Genomic DNA, 21,226 nt, shown 5'->3' with positions numbered 1-21,226 from the left:
TTTACAGATCTCCAATATTACAGTCTGAGATGTTACAACCCATTGGCCGTTTGCTGAGACGGAAAAATGCCGCCAATTGGCTCGCAGTGCACCAGTTTGCTCATCAACCACGGTACTTAGTCTCAATGTTTGAACCCTTAATATTAATCTCGCACGAGCTCGATGGCAATCTCCACCAACGACAACCTTCAGCCAGGAAACCGGACTTTCTTCAACTCCAACCCCATCGAGACAAACAATCCAAGCCTACCGGGGTCCAGAAAACAAAGCCACACTACGCAACGCGAATCAAAGCGCTGCTGAATTTAAGCTGACTACATCCTGGAAAAGGCGAACCGACAGTATGGCGGTCGAACTTCGGTAACCTTATAAACTACGCAAGGGGGTGAGCAATTGCATGTGGTAGTGTCGTTACCCCGAAGGCTTAGGGCAAGCTGGGGGGATGACGTTCCCGCGCAAGGGATATGCAGTGTATGCAGCGTGGAATGGCGGTACGGGGTTACTGGGCTCAGCTTTATATACGTATTCTTCGGTCTATTGGTGGTTTCTGAGCGGTTCTTTGATATGTGGAATAGGTGTTGACTCGTATTGACAATAAATAATCGAACTCTCTATCTTCGGGATGAAAAATGCATAACGAAGATTGCTTTGTGCAGTGTAATCCAAAACTTTGTAACATGAAAACTGAAGACAGAGTATGCGATGCCAAGTGTGCCAATTTATATGCAAGGGGTATCTCCGGGCAGTCTAATGCAATCTGATGCGCAATGACAACGCTACCAATGGTAGGGATGATGAGATAGCGAGGAAAGGTAGGACAAAAAATAGAGGTATATCAATGCATGCAATGCTGCCCAAACTTACTGAAAAAAGGATGAAAAGGAAGATTTGAGAGAAGGGCGGTGTCGTAAGAAAACGCAGAGATGAGAACTATACCGCTGAGTGCGCCTTAACCAAAGAAAAAAAGACAAGAAAAAAATTGTTCCGTATGCGTTTCAGATCTTCTCATGTCCGTCATTGTCTTCTCTCATTCTCGTAAAGGCTTTAGTTAGAGCCGTTCCAATTTCGCTGAATAAATCGCGCATGATGGATTCGGATTTCAATGCCGCGGGGCCCTGGGCCAGAACAGGATCCTTGAAGAGTGGTGCAACTCGCTCCCAGAGTTTGCCAAACGTGTTCTCGACAGAACTGTCTACGGCTGTCGTGCCGTTCAAAGCAGATTCCTGGTTCAGAGTTATGGTGGCCGATGGATGGCTGGGCTCGTCTTGACGGAGACGATGAGCGGGACGATCATGGGCTGCGTCATCGTTGTCATCGTCGTCACGAGGTCGTTTGTTGCCGGCCTGAGTGTTGTGAGATGTCTCAGGGACAACGCCTGGAGAAGCCTGAGGTTGAACGGCACCATTGGTTAATGGGGAGAGTTTCGGCCTCTCCTGTTGCTCCGTAGGCTGGCCTCTGTAGGAGGGAGTGTTAGACGGTGCGAGATGAATGCCACGAGGAGCGCCCGCCCGCTGACGGTACATAGAGATCTCGTTGAGCACCGGTGATTGGCTCGGAGACTGGGTATGGGAAAATGACTGGTGACTCGAGAAAGGCGGGCACCAGCTCAATGAAGGAATGCCGAATTTCGTTGGTAAAGGGTCCATCTCTGCGGGTGGCGGAAGGCTTTCAACCCAATTTGAGACCCGAGTGTACTTAATCAGTTGCTGAACTGATCCCCGAAGTGGCGGGGCTTCTTCGGGTTTTTCGGCCGCTTTCAAGGCGACTTCATGGCGCACAGGCCGTCCCAACTTTCTATCGCACGAGCCCATCCAGGAATCAACGTCGTCTGCGACTTCGCTGTGCATGTCACACTCCGGAATGTGATTATATTTGTAAGCAGCCCAGTACGCCTTGCGTTTCGTGATATAGCCGATAATGCGTCGTCGACATGACTGCCACGAATATCGGCGGCCAGTTTGCTCCTGTAGTGCCGCGGAGATGCGAATCCAGAAACTTTTTGGGTAGTGTCCCAGTTCGTAATGGTCCATCATATTTCTACACAAACTTATGAGGCATTGTTGCTCGTTAACAGTGAGTTGAATCCCCCGACCGGAGTGTTCAACTGCGACATCGTTGTAGAGTAAACCGGAAGTGACTTTTGATTCCGTTGGGGTGGAAGGATGATCGGTAATTCTGGCGGGGACATTGAACGATGTCTTGCTTATTCCATGATGGCCACGAAGGTGTCTCCAAATCGATTCTGACGAGGCCGACTCTTCTAAGGATTGTACCAAAGCCATGACTTCTTGTGCGAAAACCCTTCACGGTTCCTCCTCCTCTTGAGATCGTGGGTCGGAGAGAAAGACATTGCGGGAGGATCGGAGAAGAAGAAAATCAATCTTTCGCCCCCCGAAAACTTTCGCGCCGCGTCCGTGTGCCGACACGTGATCGTTGGGCAGCGAATTAGTATGGAACGATCCTCAGCCTCCTATTTTTTCTCCTGATCTTGGAGTGGGAATGTAAGTCTGCCTAATAGAGCCGATCGAACCTGATCTACGGGATAAGTTATTTTAGTTGTTATTAGTTGTATGGGGTTTCCCTCCAACCGAAGCTGTGGACTGCGGGTTTCCTGTTGTTTCGTTCACCGCCGCGGGCCAGAAAGAACATACCAATATTACCCGATCAGGGATGGGGAAGGATCATTAATTACCGATACATGGTACCGTACTTTGGGTTCCATGTCTGCCTCGACATCTGATCTTGGGCACGATCCAAGTGATTTGACGAACCTCATTTCGCATCCCAATTCGAAAAGTTACATGGAAATCCTGCGTGTCCTCCGCTTTCATTCCCGATTGGGAATCCATGTCTCCGCCGAACTATGAGGGGGGGAGGCGACTTGACTCGTTGCATCATTGCTTCTCCATTCGTTCAGGGGCTGCGCAGGCGAAGCACTTGTACACTACCTCGGCTGTGCTCAATAAAATATGTATCTCCATCTGACTAGTACTTTGTGCCTCACCATTCTCTACCGTTCGGCGTACTCGGAAATTAATAATAGACGAGGTATACTCCTGGATTAGGGGTCACATTCTTCATCACGCCGCGTTCGGCAATATCAAGGATCAACCCTCCCAAACTAGGGTACGAGAGGATCGAGGTCTCGCCGTCGACAACGCTACTCGCTTCGTCTCAATTAGGGTAATTTGCTGCCAACTGCCCACGAGTCAATGGTTTCTCTTAGTAGCACCCTTTGCTGCTGATTGCTGCAATTTGGTCAAAAGCGCAGAAAACCCACGCCTCGGCAATTTTCTGTGTCACTAAATCGTTAAATGATTGCGACACTACATATGCAGCTAGAACCCCAGCGGGCTTGTCCCTGATCTGAAGGCGTGGACATTTTCAAGACACTGTATTGAATTGAACTCTCCCTGAAAAACCCCGTCTGAACTATTGACCGATCGGAAATGGCGTCTCATCCCATATCCGCCTCCCCCTTGTTGCAGGCAGTGTCATCCATAGCTCTTGAGAAAGGTACACGAGATCAATTCGTGGCAAACATTTCCCCAGAATGGTGCACACAACAGTATGTCCGACAGCGTGGAAGCAAGCTAACCAGTCGAGTAAAAAGACTGACTAGAGCAGCTCTGTACTGGGTGGTTACCTTAATGCATTAATGCTTTCCGCCGCACAAAAGTTGAACGCCCTTGAATTTGGCGAAGAACGGTTTCCCGACCCCATCCATGTCTTCGTGCAGTTTCTGCACATGGTTTCTCCTGGACAGGTGGTGGTGACCTGCAAACACCTCCGGGTCTCTTCTCGGCAGTGCGTGGTAAGGGTAGAAGTAGCGAGAACTACAGCGTCCGGGAAACCAAGTACTCCTGCTACCGTGGGGATCGTTACATGCGCCAACATCTCGAAAGAGGAAGGCCTTACGCAACACAGTAAGCCGGCTTTCGCTGTCCCACTTCCGAACCGACGCATCGAGTGTGTCAAGATTGACGACCCCGTGGTCGACTCAACCCCAGTGACGAGTAAACTGAATTGGGTTTCACCGAAAGCAGCCAATGGCCTTTGGGGCCACCGTGTCGGGGGTCATCACCGCGAGGTGTGGGTGTCATTCCGCGATGGCTCTAACATCTCCGACCTTCTTCATCTGGCTTTGTTGTCAGACATGGTAAGCGGTTACGCGTCCTCCGTATAGAAGGTATATAGCTGGCAGTATCTGACTGTTGAGATAGCCGTTGCAACCTCCTGCAACGCACCAAGCAGGATTCTACTTCAAGTATGCGTTATCCACCCTGTGTATGACAGTAGAATTCAAAAAGCGTCCAGACCCATCTACGCAGTGGGTCATGATTCGGTCAAACTCGCATTTGGTTGCCAATGGCCGGTACGACGTCAACATCCAGATTCTCGATGAAGAAGGTAATATTCTTGCGTTGAGTAACCATGTAGTATATGTTTCGGAGCTTCGAACCCGTGGCAAGGGAGCAAAATTATGAGCGTGTACTCGTTAGAAAAGTATATTAATATCACTCCGTTAATGACCGTCAGTATGTGACAGCAAGAGCCAAGCTGGAAGACTGAGTAACCCGATGAGCTAAGCCGAGGGCCGGCGCTTTGTGACAGAAGACTGTTTTTATCAATTTCATTTTCTTCCTGAGATTAACATTATCTACATATCTTTTGACATGTATCTTGCAACCAAACCCAATAGTAACAACTGAAATGCATATATTGACACTTATTACTCAGTTCCTTTTGCCCCTGTCTGTGACATGTCAGCCAGTGCGACAGTCACACAAATCGTTTGTCTTGTTTACCTCAGGTTGATAGCATCAAACTTTCCCCTTTGTACCCAGAGAAGATAGGTAGAAAGTAAAGAGAAACTTGGATAGTGATTTTGTGGAATTGGTGCACATAAGTTCCATCAAAAGCAACGGATAATAGAGCATGCATGAAGAGAACTTAAGCTGCTCCGCGATAAATGTCGTCCATGTTGCCGCCGTGCTCATGTTTCAAGTAATCTCTGATCATACTGAATGGATCCTCATTCATCGCGACAGGGTAACGGGCTCCGTCATGACCCTGAATACCACGTGCAGGGGTCGACACTGCACTGGGTCCAAAGCCGCTAGTTTGTTCCTCCTTTTTGGGAGTCATGGCAGAAAAGAGACCAGCCGTATTGTGCTCAACTCTTTCCTTTTTAATCTTGATGCTTGGAGAATCAACAACCTTGACATCGTCCTCTCCGCTGTCAGAAGGAACACTAGGAATCTCAGGTTCAATCTTCGACTCCTCCTCTGTATCGACATCATCGACATAGATTGCATCCATGGCAGTTCTACCAGGCTTGGTATTTCGCTTGGCTGGGGTCTGGTGACAATTTCTGCTCCTGCTGGATGATGGGGTGCTCTTGGTGATGCCACGTGGGCCTCGAGGAGTTCTAGGGGTTGAAGTGGCGCTTCTACCTGATGTATAGTTGCGCCCTGCATTGCGGGGGATACCTGTGATGCCACGGCTGTGGGCTTCGTCTCTCAGCTCGTCTGCTATCTTGCGATAGCGGCGGAATCGGCCCTCGATTGAGTCATATGTCGATCCTTGTCCAAAAAAGAGAGCCATGGCGTGGTAGTCGAGCTGGGTGTGAAAGTTAGTATTTACACCGGGGTTGTATTAGGATGATGACGACGGCTACCTTGAGATCTGGGTGGGCTGCAAGTAGAGATGCAATGAGACGGTCTATGCTCTCGTGGTTCTTCCAGTTCACCACCATGTTGACTAAGGTATCAAGTGATGTGGAGGGGCTGGCTTGATGCTGAAGATTGGGCCCAAGAGGGTAATGGAAGTAAGTAGAATGGGCCTGCGAAAGCTCTAAGCAGTTCGTCACAGGTGGGAGATCAAAGTTGCTTGCTTAGCTGTGGACAAGACGGAAGATTTGACCGAGAATACGAGAAGTAGAGGAAGGGCTGTTCAGTTCACTTAGACTTTGTAGAGAGGGTTCTTGAGAAAGAGGAATCTTTCAAGAAACTATTTCTTCCTCCAAGAGGAGAAGTCTGTCCTTTCAACCAGAATAATCACAATCGTCAATAGTGAATTTTTCGGTGCAGTAAAGGGCATGCAGTATTCAAGTCAGGGCTCTGAGACAAGTTTGGACGTTGGTGAAGGAATGAAGACGGCTGTATCTGGCAAAGGATAACCAGTGGCAAAGACATAAAGTAAGGAAAAACGAGATATCCAAGAAAGTGAATGCTGAGCTGATCACCTGGGCTCATCAGAAACGCCGAGTTGAATCCAGAAGTCACTTGTCTTGGCTGTGGATTTGGCTGCTAAGATAGTCTTGGTCAAAATATCGAAGATGCTTGGAGGCTGAATTATTGGGTACGTTAGCATTTCTTCACTAGCTGAGGGTCAATCACACTCCAAAATGGCAAAGCAATCCCATCGAGTTAATTATTCACTCACAGGTCACAGAGCCTCGACACTATACCTGATCCTGCTTTTCTTCCCCCCTCTCCCACTCTTCTGTTACTCTTCTACAACAGACCTTCTCTCACTTTTTCTTCTTGCACCCCTCTACTACCCAGCCCTTCTCACCCAAGCACACGCTTGTGCTCTACTATTAATCTCACAACTCAACTTACATATCCAACCTCGAAGCAGTCTCTATTGAGACGCCAAGATGCCCATGCGTTGGACTCCTGAAAACGACCAGCTTGTAAGCCCACCCTACCCACAGCTTCGACGCTGAGAAAAGATCTAAAAATCACAGCTTCTTCTGAAGATCCTGGAAACTCATGATCTATCCGTCGATACCAAGAGGGTCGCCGAAGCTTGGCGTAAGTACTCACCCAAGCCTCAACAACATCCATGACATGTATACTAACAGCACAAAACTTGAATAGCCGGTACAGACTCCAGCAACCGCCCCACCCCCCGAGCCATCACTGAACGTCTGGTCAAAATGCGCCAGATGGTAAAGGCAGCCAACAACGGCGCCGATGGCCACTTCAGTATCGGAAAGGGAGCCGGTACCAACCCTGGCAGTGCAACGGCGACTCCCTGCAAGAGAGGCAAGAATGCGACGGCCATCCCTAAGACTCCAACTTCTGCAAAGCGTAAGAATACTTCTAAGTTTGATGATGTTTTTGGTGATGATGGGGATGTGCTTGTTAAGGAGGAAGGGGAAGGGACCCCGGTAAAAAAGCCGCTCAGGTCTGCTTCTGCTGGTGTGAACCAGGGCCACGCCGGTGTGTCACTTAAGATCGAGCCACTGGATGATGATGATGCTGTCCTTATGGATGAATCTCCTTCGAAGCGTGTCCGTAGGGCCAGTGTTCTCCCTCCTGGTATGGTTAGTACCTATGGTGAGGAGGAGGGGAGCCAGACTGAGTTGGACAGTGAGATCTCGGAGTATTTCCCCGAAGAACATATTAAGGTGGAGGAGGATTTCTTGATGGCTTGATCTTTGATTGATACGTTTCCTTCCTTTGCAGGCGCTCAATGCGTGACCGATATTTATTGTCGATAGTTTTGCGGATCAAGCACGGGAGTTGAATTATTTGCGGTGGTTGACGGTTGCAGTATCAAGGACCATGGGAATATTAAGCATTGCTTAGTTCCATGTCCACCATGTAAAGAGTAGAAATTGCAGCTATAAAACTGCAAAAGTCGTAGCCTACTAAGAAAGAGGAGAAAAGAAAAGGAACAAGCAGGCACACGACCAGAAATATCCTTCGAATTCAATAAAGCAAGCTACCAAGAGATGCCACAAAACTACCTATCCGTAAACTATTTAACGTCAATGGCCGTGTTCACAGTCCCAAAGAAAACAACAACTCTCTGCGCATCTCCAGATATTCACGAAATTATCCACAATCCTAAGCAGAATCATGCTCAACGCTGGCTTTAGCCTTCTTAGAAGGGGAGCCTTTTGCGCCTCTCTTCGCCGGTCTTCCTCTCTTGGGCTTTGTGGGAGACGAATCGGGAGCACTGCCTTCGTCCGGCTGAGGGGCAGAGCCAGGAGAAGTACCAGTAGCAGTACCTTCCGCAGGAGGATCATTACGGAATTTCTCCTTGATACGCTGGACTCTGTGCTGAATGGCACTAGATGTGCAGCCTGCAGTTTGGCTTAGTTCTTGTGTTCTTTGACGGGTTGAGACGTATAACACACCTTGACCCATGTATTCGGCTAAAGCTTTGTAGTCGAGCTTGACATTATGCAGGGTGATGATGCCGACCAGAAGCTTTATATAGCGTTTGATTAGTCTATTTGGAAGCTTCGCCGGAATAAAGGTGGGACATCGATAAGCTCACTTTGGCATCAGCCTGCGGATCAGTCCAATTGATAGGCATTTTGATTGGTAGTATACACCAAGACAAGATTGATGTGATTAGAGCGGATAGTAGTTCAGACGACAAGTCGCTGTTTGGTTGCTCTGTACGTGAGTATGGAGTCGAACGGCGTAGACGGTGCAGAGAAGAGGAGGGAACTGGAGGTAGAAAAGAGGGTGTTTTAGAAAAGAGGAGGTGGTTGAAGTCAAGACACAGGCTGTGAGGAGAGAATGAGGGGGCCCATTCATTCACTTTCAGTCAGAGATAAGTGCTGCTGTTACTCGCGTTGTCTACGAGATTGCAGAGCAAAGGCAAACAGACGGTTGCTCGATGGTCTTCCGAGCCTAGACTCAATGTTGGCTGTGAAAGTTCAAATATCCGATTTATCCTAGTATCTTCACAGATTGTGTTGTTCTTTTCTCAGTTACCCAACTTACCACTATGATCCAACAATACTTAATACGGCTTTCAAGAATTTGAAGGAAAACCAGATATTCACTCAGATTGAAGTAACAACCCCTTCCTAAAATGAATAGAAATTTTGTGGATAGCAAGGCCACATCTACTTCCAGTTGGGTTTGATATAGGACCATGGCACTGATAAAATACTACACTTCAACCGGAACAAAACATTGTTCAATGCGACTTCGGCAACGAGGTCAACGCAGGAGTCGCTGCTAGCAGCAATATTCGACGCCTATTAGGATTCAACAATACTACCTCTCAAGACCCTCTCTTATCCCAGACTGCCCTGATATTGTCAACACAAAATTTCCCAGGTGGAAGAGGGTCAATGTTACCAAACCACCAGAACTTGTTGGCGATACATCCGTGTGTGTAGTTCTAACGATCTATAAAGATTGTATATGCTGAGGATAGAGTCATGTTAGAGCTGCGCAACTGTGTAAAGGTGTCCAAATAAAACTTCTAGGCTACTCACTACCAACTTCTTTCCTAGGGTTTTTGAGGGGCATAAGTACCTACCGGTATATGCTACATAAGGTGTCCATGGCGCTCCAAATATAAACTACCTACCAATATGCATCAAATTTAGTTTATTGTAGTAGTAAAGTTTTCTTTCACGAATACCAACTGTTCATGGGCTATTCCTCGAGTCATATACACAAGAAGCTGCTTTGAACAATAGGGAAGTTTGCCTTGTGTCGACAATACCACTACAACCACTACAACCGTCACAGATACTCCAGATACTCCAGATGCATAAAGCAATATCAGCATATGATCGCCATAAGACTTCCTGAATGAGATCTTGCTGCATGAGACAAAGCCTTGATTGGCCAAGCTACCAGCAATGTTGAGCCTGTCTGATCTGTTCCCTTCAAGTACAGCGCATGATACACCAATCCAAGCAGCTTTTCCTAGAGCCCCACTGTACATCTTCATCCATGAACACAGAAAACGCGAAACAAAGGGTTGGCCATACACGATAGCGTTACAGACTTACAGTCTTTGACTTCCACTATATTAGTGTTCCATTATTTTCTTCCTCGGCAATATCCGTCATAGACCCAGAATCTACATTAGGTTATGTAATAGTTAGAGGCTGTTGTTTCATTCCAGTAATTTAGTGTACAGCAGAACGTAAGCGATCTGCTCGTAGTCAAGCTGTTAGACTTACTACCGACAACCCCGCCAATCTTACGGGGCCATTGATCGCAGGAATCCCGCCAAAGGTCCTCATGTCGGATTGGCGACAATGACTTGAGTGAACCATACATAGAGTCTAGTATTTCAGCGTCACGTTTCATTCCACGTTGCACCATATATGGAGATACTAGCATCCGAGATGCCTTACGTATATTACACCTGTGACATGAGGGTGCACACACACTACACCGCGCTACATGCAGCTGAGCGGTGGCCTGTCCACCAGCCACACGCAATTCATCCATAAACGAGATGATATGTTTGACACTCCAAGCCGTTGCAGCCAGCCATTCAATTCCTGGGTTCTGAATGAGACGAAAGTCATCCTGTCAGAGCGCCTACGTAAAGTTTATCTCGAGCTGATCGAACCCAATCATCTGCTAGTGCGTCTCATCTCCTGGGTTCGAAATGTGCCATCGCAGAGGATACGTACTCTGAAGCGGCAACAAGGCGTCTACGAGGAATGCACGTACTCCACCTGATACCAGATGTGAGTACTTATTTTAGAATACTAGCCTACTAAGCAAGCGCCTATACCGGCCGAAACTCCCCGAGTACGTAGGAGGGGTAGTCGTACAATGTCCAGAGCGGCAAGTGGGTGCTTTCCCTAGAATCTCCCAGATTCCGAGGATCGATGTTTTAGAATGTATAGTGTCCGAGGATCGTGCCAAAAAAAGAATCTAATGGCCAGTTAGAATCTTCAAGCACTGTGGACGACGTTTTGGATGCGCTGATGGCTTTGCAACACATTGTTTATGTAGGCGCCACGGTCATAACCCTACATAATAGCGACACAAGGTTATATTAGGTGACGCTATCATGGACTAAGTAGGACTATTTAATGCATCCCAAGTGGGTCCGGCGGGTTTCATTAATAGAGGACTGGCTCGCTCTGAAGTCGGTGAGAGGGTTGAAACGGGAGGGGCGAAACGATAACGGAAGATGAGGGAAAGAAAAAGAAAAAGAAATATTAGAGGCCTCACAAAAAATAGGTAGTTCTGGGTATATCAAATCACTTGAAGAGGAGTTTCAGGGATTCGATCTTTTACCAGAAGAGGTAACCTAGCGCTTCCCTAACGTAGGGCTAAATTTTAGGAAAAACAAAAACAAAGAATTGCGATATCAGACAAGATCTCATTTCTGCACCCACGCGGAGTCCAATCGGCCAGCCTTATACCCCTCGCCCCATTATCGATACGATACATCTTCCAGCCCTTCGCCGCAGACCTTCATTTGGCGACATCTATGGATGTGCCTTTCCCGATGTAGCGAAAATGAAACCCAGAATGCCCATCGATGACAAGTGTTTCCATGCAGTAAAAGGGACAAAGATCCCGAATTAATTGCCTCAGAGAAAACAAGCATGATCTGATGAAGGTCTCGCAGCAAATGGGCGTCCAACAGCTGCTGATCACTGCCCCTCCAGGGCCCACTGCTGAAGTGTTTTGCCAAGAGACCCCATATAGTCGCACTAGGTGGGGGAGTCTCTCACCATTTCTTGATGAACCAATCTGACACGGTTTCTGCTCACTGCAAGGATCCATCAGAACTGTTGCCTGAGGGAATAGGAAATTGGTACCGTGGGAAGGGATCAGAGCTAATCCTGTTGTAGTGCAGCAAAGTCAAATCAATATCTCAGCTCCCCACCGACGTCAATCATAGGCAGAATTCAGCAAATGATTGGAAGCCATGTGTAATTGTGTATAGCATTGACGAGATTGACATACGGGGGAGAGGCTCCACCCGTGAGAGACGTAGATATAAATACCAGCTGCTTGTCCTTCTCAGTCTGTTTTCTAGTCTTCTTCCTCAATTCATCATCACACAGCCACACAAGCATCCTCAACAAACAACCCCTTAGCCAACATGTTCCAGGATTCAGCTCGCGACGTTCGTGTCGAGGACAACAGATTCTTGGCTGCTGAACTCAGACAGACTGACGGTAACTGGCGTTTCGCGCGAGTAGATCTAAATGAGCATATCGGAAACGAGAATGGTACTTTCCTGACATTTTGCCACGATGAATGACTAGCTTCTAACTTGTATCATAGGCCACTTTCAATGGGGTGGAAGGAACTTCTCCGAGACTGCCAGAAACGTTCACTTCGGGTTCGAGGGCGGTGCACATGTCCCTGTGCTCCGCGCCGAATTGCGCACCCCGGCTGGTACATGGGAGCCGCGCGATGTCAACCTTGACGAACGTGTCTTCAATAACAATGGACACTTTGAGTTCCAGTACTAATTGTGTGTGTGATGGTGACCTTGAGTGAGAGGGCATTGCTAACGAGGCTGCAGTGATCCCTATATCATGATATCATTTGACGACGATTGGAAGGACTGCAAAGTGTCGTTACGGTTCATAAATACTTGTTGTATCTAGTATAGCTCTTCGATATATGCAATGCCTTTGAACGCAAACCCCTCCTGGAATTATGTCTCTACTGCAAGAGTAATAATATATCAAGTAACATCAGTACAGCCACATGAGCACCCTGAATACAAAACAAAAGGCCATTACCAGGAAGATGAGAAATGGAATCTGCCGACCCATACACCTGAATATCGCCATCCGTGTCAGAATAACCTGTAACTCTAAGCCGAACTCCTTGAAAGCATCATAGACCCCCGGGTGTATCACATGGTAAAAAAAAGCCTGGCAATGAAAAAGAACACCGACAGAAGCACAGAGCAAGAAGCAGGTAACCGATAATAGAAAGCACACCATGGCAACTTCATAACAGCACACTCGCCCAATGCAGTATATATAGATAAACAGGCAGAAGAGGATAACAAAAAGAAATGAGCCTCCATTTACCAGGCGTGTGCTGTATCGCCCGCATCCATATCATTTCCATTCCAGTCTTCATCACCACTCACTTCATCATCAAGGAAATCTTCCTCATTGAATTGTGTTTCACTTGGACGTTGATTGTCGATGCGAACCATAACCACGTCACACATACCTTGAATAGCGAGCGGCTTTTTATTATCGTCACTGTCGGGCGTTGGGCGGCGAGATGCGCTTAAACGAGCATCATCCTCAAGCTCAGAAAGCTTTTGCTGAGCGAGGCGGGCGCTTTTTCGTTTCGAGGGTGTTGAAAATCCACTACCGAGAGAATCTGGCCGAGTAGTGGTATTGTCCCCAACTATGCTAGCAGTCGAGCTACCAGGTACTGGCGGCCGAGAGGCACGAGGAATTGTGCTAAGGGTGGCATCTGGAAGTGCACTGCGCCTTAAAAAGACCTTCTCGAGCCTGCCAATCCATTTTTCTCGAAAGGATGCACGATCGCGCCACCCAATCTTGAGAATCGCGCTAATCACTAATCGCCGCAAGTTTCTCAATTCAGGAGCTGCATCAAGAAGGGATGTGAAGAATACATCCGCCGTCGTGTCGTCCCATTTGCGCAGCTGTATCAACTCAATGTCTTGCAACGTTGATGGCCACGTTGGAACCTCTGAGCTATTGAGAAGCTCCCTGAAGTGAGGTTCGACGTCATGATAACTAGACAAGTCATGTATTGAGATGTCCATTTTGAATTTCTCAAGACTTCGACAGGATTGAGCCAGGCCTACTATGAAAGACAGACTCAAATGGCGATTGTGACTTAGAGCCAAGTCCCGAAGATGCTGGCCATGGGATGCAAGAAATGCACTAAAGTTTGATGTGGTTACTTCATCGCAGTTATTTATTGTCAGCGACGTCAACGTTGGAGATAAGTTGGGCAAAAGATGTTCATTGACAATCGAACACTCCAGGAATTCCAAGCGATGTAGCTCTGGGAGTTCTTTAAGCGCTGTCGCAAGGACAACTTCCCTCTCATTTGACACATCAGCAGGGTCATCCACGTCAGAATCTTCCGAGGCAATATGCAGCAACCTGAGCTCCCGTAAACCGCTGAATGAAGCTTGAAGGTGTTTTTCCATCATAAATGGAAGTAGCGCATTTGTTTCCATGAAGCGGCTGTTCCAATCCCAACTGCGCAGGCGGATCGAGCTTGATATAAGTGACGTAAAAAGACTTTCAGGATAAGCCCATTTTGTCCTCTGCCAGAGAGGAAGACCGACAACATAGTCGTCGCTATGATAGAGGCGCAGTGTTTTCACTTGGGGTGCTCTGTCTATCAACCTTGGCAGTTCGAAATATCCCAGGGTCGGGCCACTTTTATAGGATAGAAGGATCTCTGCGTCGATATGTAATTCTCTAATTTTGTTAACGTAATTAGTCGAAAGGGACTCCTGCGGTTTGGATAACAGGTTGAGCAGTCCGTGTGCTTTGGCGGGAGGTATCAGTGGGGGGCAGTGGTATAAAGCAGCCATCGCAGGCTCGTGGAAAGTGCGACAAAGCAGAGAGACATTCACAAGCCATTGTACTGAGCTGTTTCTGGTTGCCGTCTTCTCATCCACTAAGGGATATGCAGCGCTATAGAATATATCAAATAGTATGTGGTAAGGAAGAGCTTGCCAAGGGGGGATGACACCAGAGCCCACGAGCGGGCTAGTATCCTCCTCCACTTTCCTTCGTTTATTGAGGGGCCTGCCCAATTCCAAGCGCTTATTATTAGAGGTTCTCTTCGACCGTTTAGTTTGGGATCTTGTTTCCACAGTCCGTTTACGTCGGGGTCTACGTGAATTGCGGTAACTTGATGGTTCGGTAAGGGAGTATGTTCGATTCGAGGTTTCAACGGGCACTGAAGTTTCTGGTTCCACATCGCTTGCACCCCCTTCGAAATTGTCATCCGTGGAGTCTTCGCGATATGACACGGGCATGCGATTCAAATCGCGTGGGCGCAAGGAAAGAGAGAGACGTCTGGATTGTTCATGGTCGGAATTGAGGTCTTCATCAAGTCGATCTTCTGAGCTGCTTTCTTCATGGTATTGAACCTGCGTGCGGCTGGAGCGAACAGGACGGGACTGCTTGAAAGGCCGACGGTGAGATGAGCCTATAGAAGAGGCCATAGCGAGTGGGCTGGTTCGCCCTACGAAGAATGAGGGACGAAGCAGAGAGTTATTAAATTGCACATGATCTGCGAATGCGACAGCGCTCGACCGAGAGCTCGAAGGGAGGCACTAGTTCCAAGGTCTACTGTAGTTCGAGGGTCGACATCAGAACCAGGAAGGATAAAGACTCTGTGGCTTTGCAGCGACCGTATAAATGAAGTGAAGAAACCGGAAGATTGATGAAGTCAAAGGACGGTAAATGCTGCTGTGGAAGGGGTGGAGTTCATGGGCAGGTTTATCGATAAGAAAATCAAAATCCGTCATTGAATGATGATGAATGGATTATGGATTGCCTGATCATCCAGGCGCGGTGAAGTAGCCCCAATTAGGGATAGCGGAGCATGTGACTGGGGCCAAAGACCAAGCAGGGCATTGACAGGCATCAACTCCCCCGCCCTGAGGCCACAACGCTAGGCCGGGATGGGCATCGAGGGGAATCCCGAAATAGAAACAGTCAGCTCCTCCCAGTCTATCATCGGCCTTCTTTAAAGCGCTGCCGTTCTTCCAGCCACCTTCTCCTCTTTTCTCCCCCGCTGATTCCGTGGTGATGATGGCGCTCTATGTCCTCCAAGGCTTCTGCCCACAAGGATTGCAATTTCCGACATTGATTGTGTATGCGCTACCTACTATATAAATACTTGTCAACTCATGCGCTCGATTGGGCTGGTCCCTAAGCTAAGCGCGCTCATTTCGATCTAATTATAGCCTACTGTCTATACGCGCTCAATTCGAAATCTTTGCTTTTGCCTTTGCCCGTACCTATGACACCCAACTATCTACTCAGCACGCACCGATCCTCCTTATCATATTGCGCCATTGTTTACGGGAGCGAGTATTAGCTTGTTGACTCACAATGGAAAGCTCGTTTCCAAATGTCATGAACCCATCGGAGAGGAGCGACATAGGGGCGCCGCCGATGGTTGTTCAACAGTATGCAAGGTATCCACCTACGTTGGAACCTGGATTACAGAGCGCTTCCTCTCTAGGCAGTGCTCGCAGCCGAATGGCGGCCTCCAAATCTCCCCCACTTCATCGCAAAGCAACTCCGCGCAGTATACAATCCTCGCCGACAGTTCCGCGACCGGCCATTCCCCCATCATCTGCTGCACGCTCGGGGCCATCGATGTCCCCTCCAGTGTACGATCCTCTCCGCCAAAGACAGCCGCCTAGAGAGTCCTTAGACCAAGCAGAGTCCCGATCGCTGCCATCCCGTGACATTACAGATGAAACCATTGATGACGCTTACGTGATGTTTATTTTCTATTGTAATCCAAATGTGCCTCTGTCTGTAGACACTAGCGAGTTGCGAAAGACTTTCCGGTGCCCCCCACGGAGTGACGGTAAAAGCTTCAGTATCTTCACGCTCTGGGAACTCATTCGGAAACTAGACAGCAAAGAATTGAAAACGTGGATATCTTTGGCGACCGAGTTGGGAGTGGAACCGCCTGATTTGGAGCAGGGGCAAAGCACGCAAAAGGTCCAGCAATATGCTGTTCGCCTAAAGGTCGGTCCTGGGTTTTATTCTGTTATGGGATCCTTACTGAATTATCATAGCGCTGGATGCGAGCGATGCATGTTGATGCTTTCTTTGAATATTGCCTCGGACATCCTCATCCTTATTATACTCAGCTTCCTGCCAATAATGCAGTGGTCAGCGAGAGTCGCGACGGAGTGCCTTTAGAAGAGGACCTCGCTTTACGAGCCCTCGTCCCTCAGTGGAAACCCAAGCGAGGTAGAAAGCGAGCGGAAGAGAGGGAGAGTATAAATGATAGATTATCCAAACGGCCGCAGCTCGATACCTCTGTGGGCATCTTACACACGAGTACATTCCCAGCTCACTCGGCCACTTTTCCTCAAAGTGCAATTCCATTCAGCGCCTTCCCTGATGAGATCGAGCCTAATGATCCATGGATAGCAGCCACGTCCTCATTTGGAGCGAATGGCCCGTCAGGGAACCCGGTTCCTCAACAAGGCCAGGACCTTCGGTGGAGATCAGTTGAGCGAGAGGCTTCACCTTCAAGTTACCCGCACTCTGCAATTCTTCCTAGGGGCCACCATCCATCCGACGTATTTCTTCCTCCTACGGAGCCTCGGTCAGCGGTTACGCCGTCGTCCGAGAAGTCGCGCCCTAAACGGCGTCATGGACCAGCTGTTTCATCTGCCTGGCCGACCAACAATGGATCGTCTACTGGGAAAACTCGGGGACGACCTCCCGGTCGCGGGACAACATCCGGTCCCTTTTCCTCTTTTCCAGTGAACCCTAGTCGCTCCGAACCATCCCATTTGCACAGCTCCAACGCAAGACCTCCTTCCATTATCCTAGACCAAGATCCTTCCGGCCGCTATTCCAACGCTCAATACCAGCAATCTCCTACGCCATTTCCTGGCGGTAATAGACCAAACAAACTCCAGCTGCAAGTCCCTCAGCACCCAGGCGCGCCAGTCCGTCTCGCGACACCGCCAACACTAATGGTGAACGGCGTCAACAATGCGTCTTTTAAAGTTGAGGGACAGCAGCGTAACAGCACTTCAGCTCCTCCACACGACACTACTGGCGCAGCAACAAACGCTCCAACTGGTGCACATCGCAGTACTAACCCGAATGCAGACATTTCGTCTGATGAGCTTGTTCGTGTGCTCTCCAGTGATTTGCTGCACGGAAGAGTAACTGGTCGCCCCACTCCTTTAAGTGTTGAAGAGGCCCGAACACTCTCTTTGTCCATGGTCGCTAATTTGACTGCTTCGTATTCTCAACTGCCTTTGGGGATGCCAGTTCTTTTGTCAGCTCTGCATCTCGGGCTGGGGCAGCATTTTGGCTACCCTGGCGTAACAGAGAGTGCGATGACGATAGATATTAAAGCGCCGACTGCGCCTTCCGTCGATGCATCAGTGGCACCTAGCACTGAGGAACGCTCGTCAAATTTCACATATACTATCTTTCAGGAATATAAGCATGGGCTGCATTTCTCGACGAAGGTCACTTACGGTGGTTTCACTATCAACAAGCTGGAAGCCAACAAAACTGGCAATGCGCCCGGAGTGACAGAGGACCTGGACAATAGTTTGGCGGATGTGAATAGCTCGACAGATGGCGAATTCGAAGTGGATGGTGCAGAGAATGCTGTTCCTGAGATGACCTGGAAACAACGGTACATAAAGCTTCGCTCCCAGATGCAGAAAAAGGAGCGTGCCTTGTCCCAGTACAAGCGCAAGATTCTGGAGTCTGTGATGGCAGACATCTAAGCCATTGCTACAGTTGTAGATTTCAGTGCGCAGGAAGACTGACTACCAACTGCACTGTTGTTTTGCGCATGTTATCTCATTTACTTGCTTCATAGCAAGCTTCGTTCTTTAAAGATGTATCTAGACATGATCTTCCATCTGTATTCCTGGAAGCATTCTGTTCTGTGTTTAGTTTAGGTTTTCTACAGATACCCCCTGAGCGGCCTCGTTTGTTGTCTGAATTAAAGCATGTTATAGAGCAACACCTAAGGCGGGACTGAGTGCTCTTTGCACATACTTCCATACACGCTCCTTACGTGAAGTGTCCATGTGCGCTCTGTACTTCGGAGATTCGTAATTAGATAGGAGAACCCCTTCGTCATGCCAAAGCAAACACCCAATCTTCAAAACTTTGGGAAGCATATGAACCCGTCTCCGACTGCAGAGAGAACAAGACACAGAAAACCCCTAGCTTGAACACACCCAATCGCCAAGCCAACAAGACATTTTCAATCTTCTTCCTCCACCTAGAGAGACTTTCAAGCATCCTCATCAGAATCCTCCCCCTCAGCCTGCACATATCCATCCCCACCGTCAGTCAGCAATGCAGAATTGATCAAATAAAGCATCATCACTAACCCCAAGCACAGCCTCATCGATCTCAGTATCCTCTCCAGAGGAATGCTCTTCAACCTTTGCCAAGTCAGTCCTTTGCTTAACCAATACTTCCGCGAGGGCAACGGCAAACACCTTCATCGCTTTCCCCTTCTTGGCAGCGGCCTTCTTTGACGCAGCTGTCTTCGGTGCCGTCTTGCGCTTTGCGACCGATGACTTGGTAGGAGTCTTCTTTGGGCTTGGGACTGGGCTGTCGGCTGAGGATCCAGCGCCAGGGGCGTTGTTGCGACCTTTTGAGAGTCGCTCGTAGCGTTTCGCGCTGGGTAACCACTCAGGCCTGTTTTGGACAAGGAAAATAGGAGAACGGATGGAAGGACTTACGCAGCTCCTCTGGAGACGATGCTGCATTCTTTCGCAACTTCTCCGAAATCAACCTGTGAGTGATGCAAAATGACGTTGTAATCAGTTCTGAATGCTCAAGTGGAGGTTTGGACGGAATGTGTCGGCTGTCCAAACAGTGTCTGCGTGTGAGCCCTCTTACCTTGCCGCTGTTTGCGTGACGGACGCAGCTAAGGAGGAATTCAATCTGCTCGGAGTCGGTGATTGGAGCCATGTTGAGTGGTTTTTCGAGTTTGATGTGGTCTTTCCAAGGAGATCTTCAGCTAGAAGCACTCTCTGAGAGTACGTATCAGTAAGCTTGTAGGAGATGTTTGAGTGGACAGAAGGGGGAAACTGGAAGGGAAGAGATTCGAAGGAGAATGGAGAGAGAAATAACACTGGGGTTGCTTAGACAAAAGACAGGTAGATGCAATGACATGCGCTGAGCAGTGAATGAATACAGTAGAGTGAGGATGCGTACGTTGATTTGCCGACTCTTCTTGTCTAGATGTGCTTCACTTTCCAGACTCGCTGTTGAGCCACACAAAAGTTGAATAAAAGGTGGTTCTTCTGATCTACTTATTCTATATTCAGATGCTACTAAATGACTTACGGATGCTATTTTCACTGCGGCATCATTTTAGCTGGGCCTCATGTAGTTTCAAGATTCAACCAGCGGCTCTTGTTCTCAATATGTAACAAATCATAAGCAGGACCCCGCCAACCATCTGAAACCCTTCGAAGTAGAGGATAAAATCAAGGCGACGCAGCGTCGACTAAGAAATGTTTGTCGTAGGCACCGTATATTGAACGATGTCAGACTCACGAATGCCCAGTAGATTCAAAATACCCATCTACGCCATTTCGAAGCCCTCGCTGTCCTCATACTTCACCATAGCGTCATTGACCGCGTCAAGAAGATTAACGTCAATGCTCTCATCCTTAACATTCTCAGTCTTAATCTTCGGCTCCAAAGTTGGCTTAGGATGCTTGTCTCCCTTAGTGGGTCCAAGATCAGTAGCCGGGATAGGAGCCGAAGTCACTTTGGCTCCCTTCCTGACCCCCTTTTTAGGAGTTGACTTGACCTTGGGAACCTCAACCGCGATAATAGTTTCGGCCTCGGAGTTGTCCGTGACGAAGGGGTCTTCAGATTCCCCGGTTTTGGCCACGTTTTTCTTTCTTCCAGCACCAGCGCCCTTGCGCTTGCCTTGTCCAGAGGGGGCAGTGGGAGAAGTAGTCGAAGTAGTGCTCGCATTTGTCGGCTTAGTCGTAGCCTCGAGATTGGTGAAGCCGTACCGCTTGCGAAGGGCACGGAACCTGTTGGCAACAGATGCAGTGTTGGTATAGCCCAACGCGGCTCCAACATTGGCCAAAATAACCTGAATAGATATCAGCAATGCTAAACCCAATGGTAGTAAGGCTTGTTCGTGGACTATCTGCTTACAGCCCTACTCTCGTCAATGTTTCGCAGGCACTCGATAATGAACCGGGCATCTTGCTGGTTCAGAAACTCGCCCTCTTCAGGAGTGGTGCTCCGGCCGGATGCCATGGTCTCAAATGGCTGATCGTGGGGATTTGTCGGTTTGTAGGAAACTTGACTTGGAAGTAATAATATGATGGAAAGTCACCAATGTATTCAGTTCACTTTGGAAGTGAGGTGATAATGGCACGTAGGAGTGATGGTGAATGGATGCGAACTGTAGGTGAGGAACACACTGAAAGAGGTGAGAAAACCAGTGGTATATTTTTGCACACAATGGATGGAGTGATTGGGAATAAAATTTCAGACTTCGTCCAGCTTGATGGGTGTTGGTTTAGTATCCTACTATTGTATCATTGGTTTGGTGAATTGAGATGACTGTCATCACGGTGATAGAGAGTTGTGTTAGAGAGACAAGGTGATGCGACATAATCACTTTCTATGCAATAAAGAAGAAACATATAGGCCTTACAGCTAAATTGTTACATGTGAGATCAAGTAGAGGTTCTTATCTACTATTGCCTACCATGTCAGTGGCAGTCGGATCTC

General features: G+C 48.3%; 9 protein-coding genes across 9 annotated transcripts; 3 read left to right on the top strand and 6 right to left on the bottom strand.

Annotated features, from left to right (window-relative positions):
* Positions 1-995: 995 nt before the first annotated feature.
* On the bottom strand, positions 996-2,282 carry AO090005000866 (uncharacterized protein; the record flags this gene model as incomplete). The annotated part of the gene is made up of 1 exon (XM_023233907.1): positions 996-2,282. The coding sequence occupies one exon, from the start codon at positions 2,280-2,282 to the stop codon at positions 996-998; it is 1,287 nt and encodes a 428-aa protein (XP_023089130.1).
* Positions 2,283-3,658: 1,376 nt separating this feature from the next.
* On the top strand, positions 3,659-4,186 carry AO090005000867 (uncharacterized protein; the record flags this gene model as incomplete). Its single annotated transcript, XM_001817825.3, has 1 exon — positions 3,659-4,186. The coding sequence occupies one exon, from the start codon at positions 3,659-3,661 to the stop codon at positions 4,184-4,186; it is 528 nt and encodes a 175-aa protein (XP_001817877.3).
* Positions 4,187-4,953: 767 nt separating this feature from the next.
* Positions 4,954-5,758, bottom strand: AO090005000868 (uncharacterized protein; the record flags this gene model as incomplete). The annotated part of the gene is made up of 2 exons (XM_001817826.1): positions 4,954-5,622; positions 5,681-5,758. 2 exons carry the CDS (start codon positions 5,756-5,758, stop codon positions 4,954-4,956), a joined length of 747 nt encoding a protein of 248 aa, XP_001817878.1.
* Positions 5,759-6,946: 1,188 nt separating this feature from the next.
* On the top strand, positions 6,947-7,493 carry AO090005000869 (uncharacterized protein; the record flags this gene model as incomplete). The annotated part of the gene is made up of 2 exons (XM_023233906.1): positions 6,947-7,336; positions 7,479-7,493. 2 exons carry the CDS (start codon positions 6,947-6,949, stop codon positions 7,491-7,493), a joined length of 405 nt encoding a protein of 134 aa, XP_023089131.1.
* Positions 7,494-7,862: 369 nt separating this feature from the next.
* AO090005000870 (putative histone h1.3.) lies at positions 7,863-8,337 on the bottom strand (the record flags this gene model as incomplete). The annotated part of the gene is made up of 2 exons (XM_023233905.1): positions 7,863-8,228; positions 8,299-8,337. The coding sequence occupies 2 exons, from the start codon at positions 8,335-8,337 to the stop codon at positions 7,863-7,865; spliced, it is 405 nt and encodes a 134-aa protein (XP_023089132.1).
* A 3,513-nt stretch (positions 8,338-11,850) lies between these two features.
* On the top strand, positions 11,851-12,226 carry AO090005000871 (CVNH domain-containing protein; the record flags this gene model as incomplete). Its single annotated transcript, XM_001817829.3, has 2 exons — positions 11,851-11,980; positions 12,036-12,226. The coding sequence occupies 2 exons, from the start codon at positions 11,851-11,853 to the stop codon at positions 12,224-12,226; spliced, it is 321 nt and encodes a 106-aa protein (XP_001817881.1).
* Positions 12,227-12,795: 569 nt separating this feature from the next.
* Positions 12,796-16,200, bottom strand: AO090005000872 (uncharacterized protein; the record flags this gene model as incomplete). The annotated part of the gene is made up of 2 exons (XM_023233904.1): positions 12,796-15,051; positions 16,054-16,200. The coding sequence occupies 2 exons, from the start codon at positions 16,198-16,200 to the stop codon at positions 12,796-12,798; spliced, it is 2,403 nt and encodes an 800-aa protein (XP_023089133.1).
* A 2,543-nt stretch (positions 16,201-18,743) lies between these two features.
* AO090005000873 (uncharacterized protein) lies at positions 18,744-19,227 on the bottom strand (the record flags this gene model as incomplete). Its single annotated transcript, XM_023233903.1, has 2 exons — positions 18,744-18,776; positions 18,844-19,227. The coding sequence occupies 2 exons, from the start codon at positions 19,225-19,227 to the stop codon at positions 18,744-18,746; spliced, it is 417 nt and encodes a 138-aa protein (XP_023089134.1).
* Positions 19,228-20,051: 824 nt separating this feature from the next.
* AO090005000874 (uncharacterized protein) lies at positions 20,052-20,691 on the bottom strand (the record flags this gene model as incomplete). Its single annotated transcript, XM_023233902.1, has 2 exons — positions 20,052-20,576; positions 20,650-20,691. 2 exons carry the CDS (start codon positions 20,689-20,691, stop codon positions 20,052-20,054), a joined length of 567 nt encoding a protein of 188 aa, XP_023089135.1.
* Between the last annotated feature and the right edge of the window lie 535 nt (positions 20,692-21,226).

Source organism: Aspergillus oryzae, chromosome 1, assembly GCF_000184455.2.
Source record: "Aspergillus oryzae RIB40 DNA, chromosome 1".
In the NCBI taxonomy this organism is placed as follows: Eukaryota; Fungi; Ascomycota; class Eurotiomycetes; order Eurotiales; family Aspergillaceae; genus Aspergillus; species Aspergillus oryzae.
This window is presented reverse-complemented; position numbering and strand designations above follow the sequence as displayed.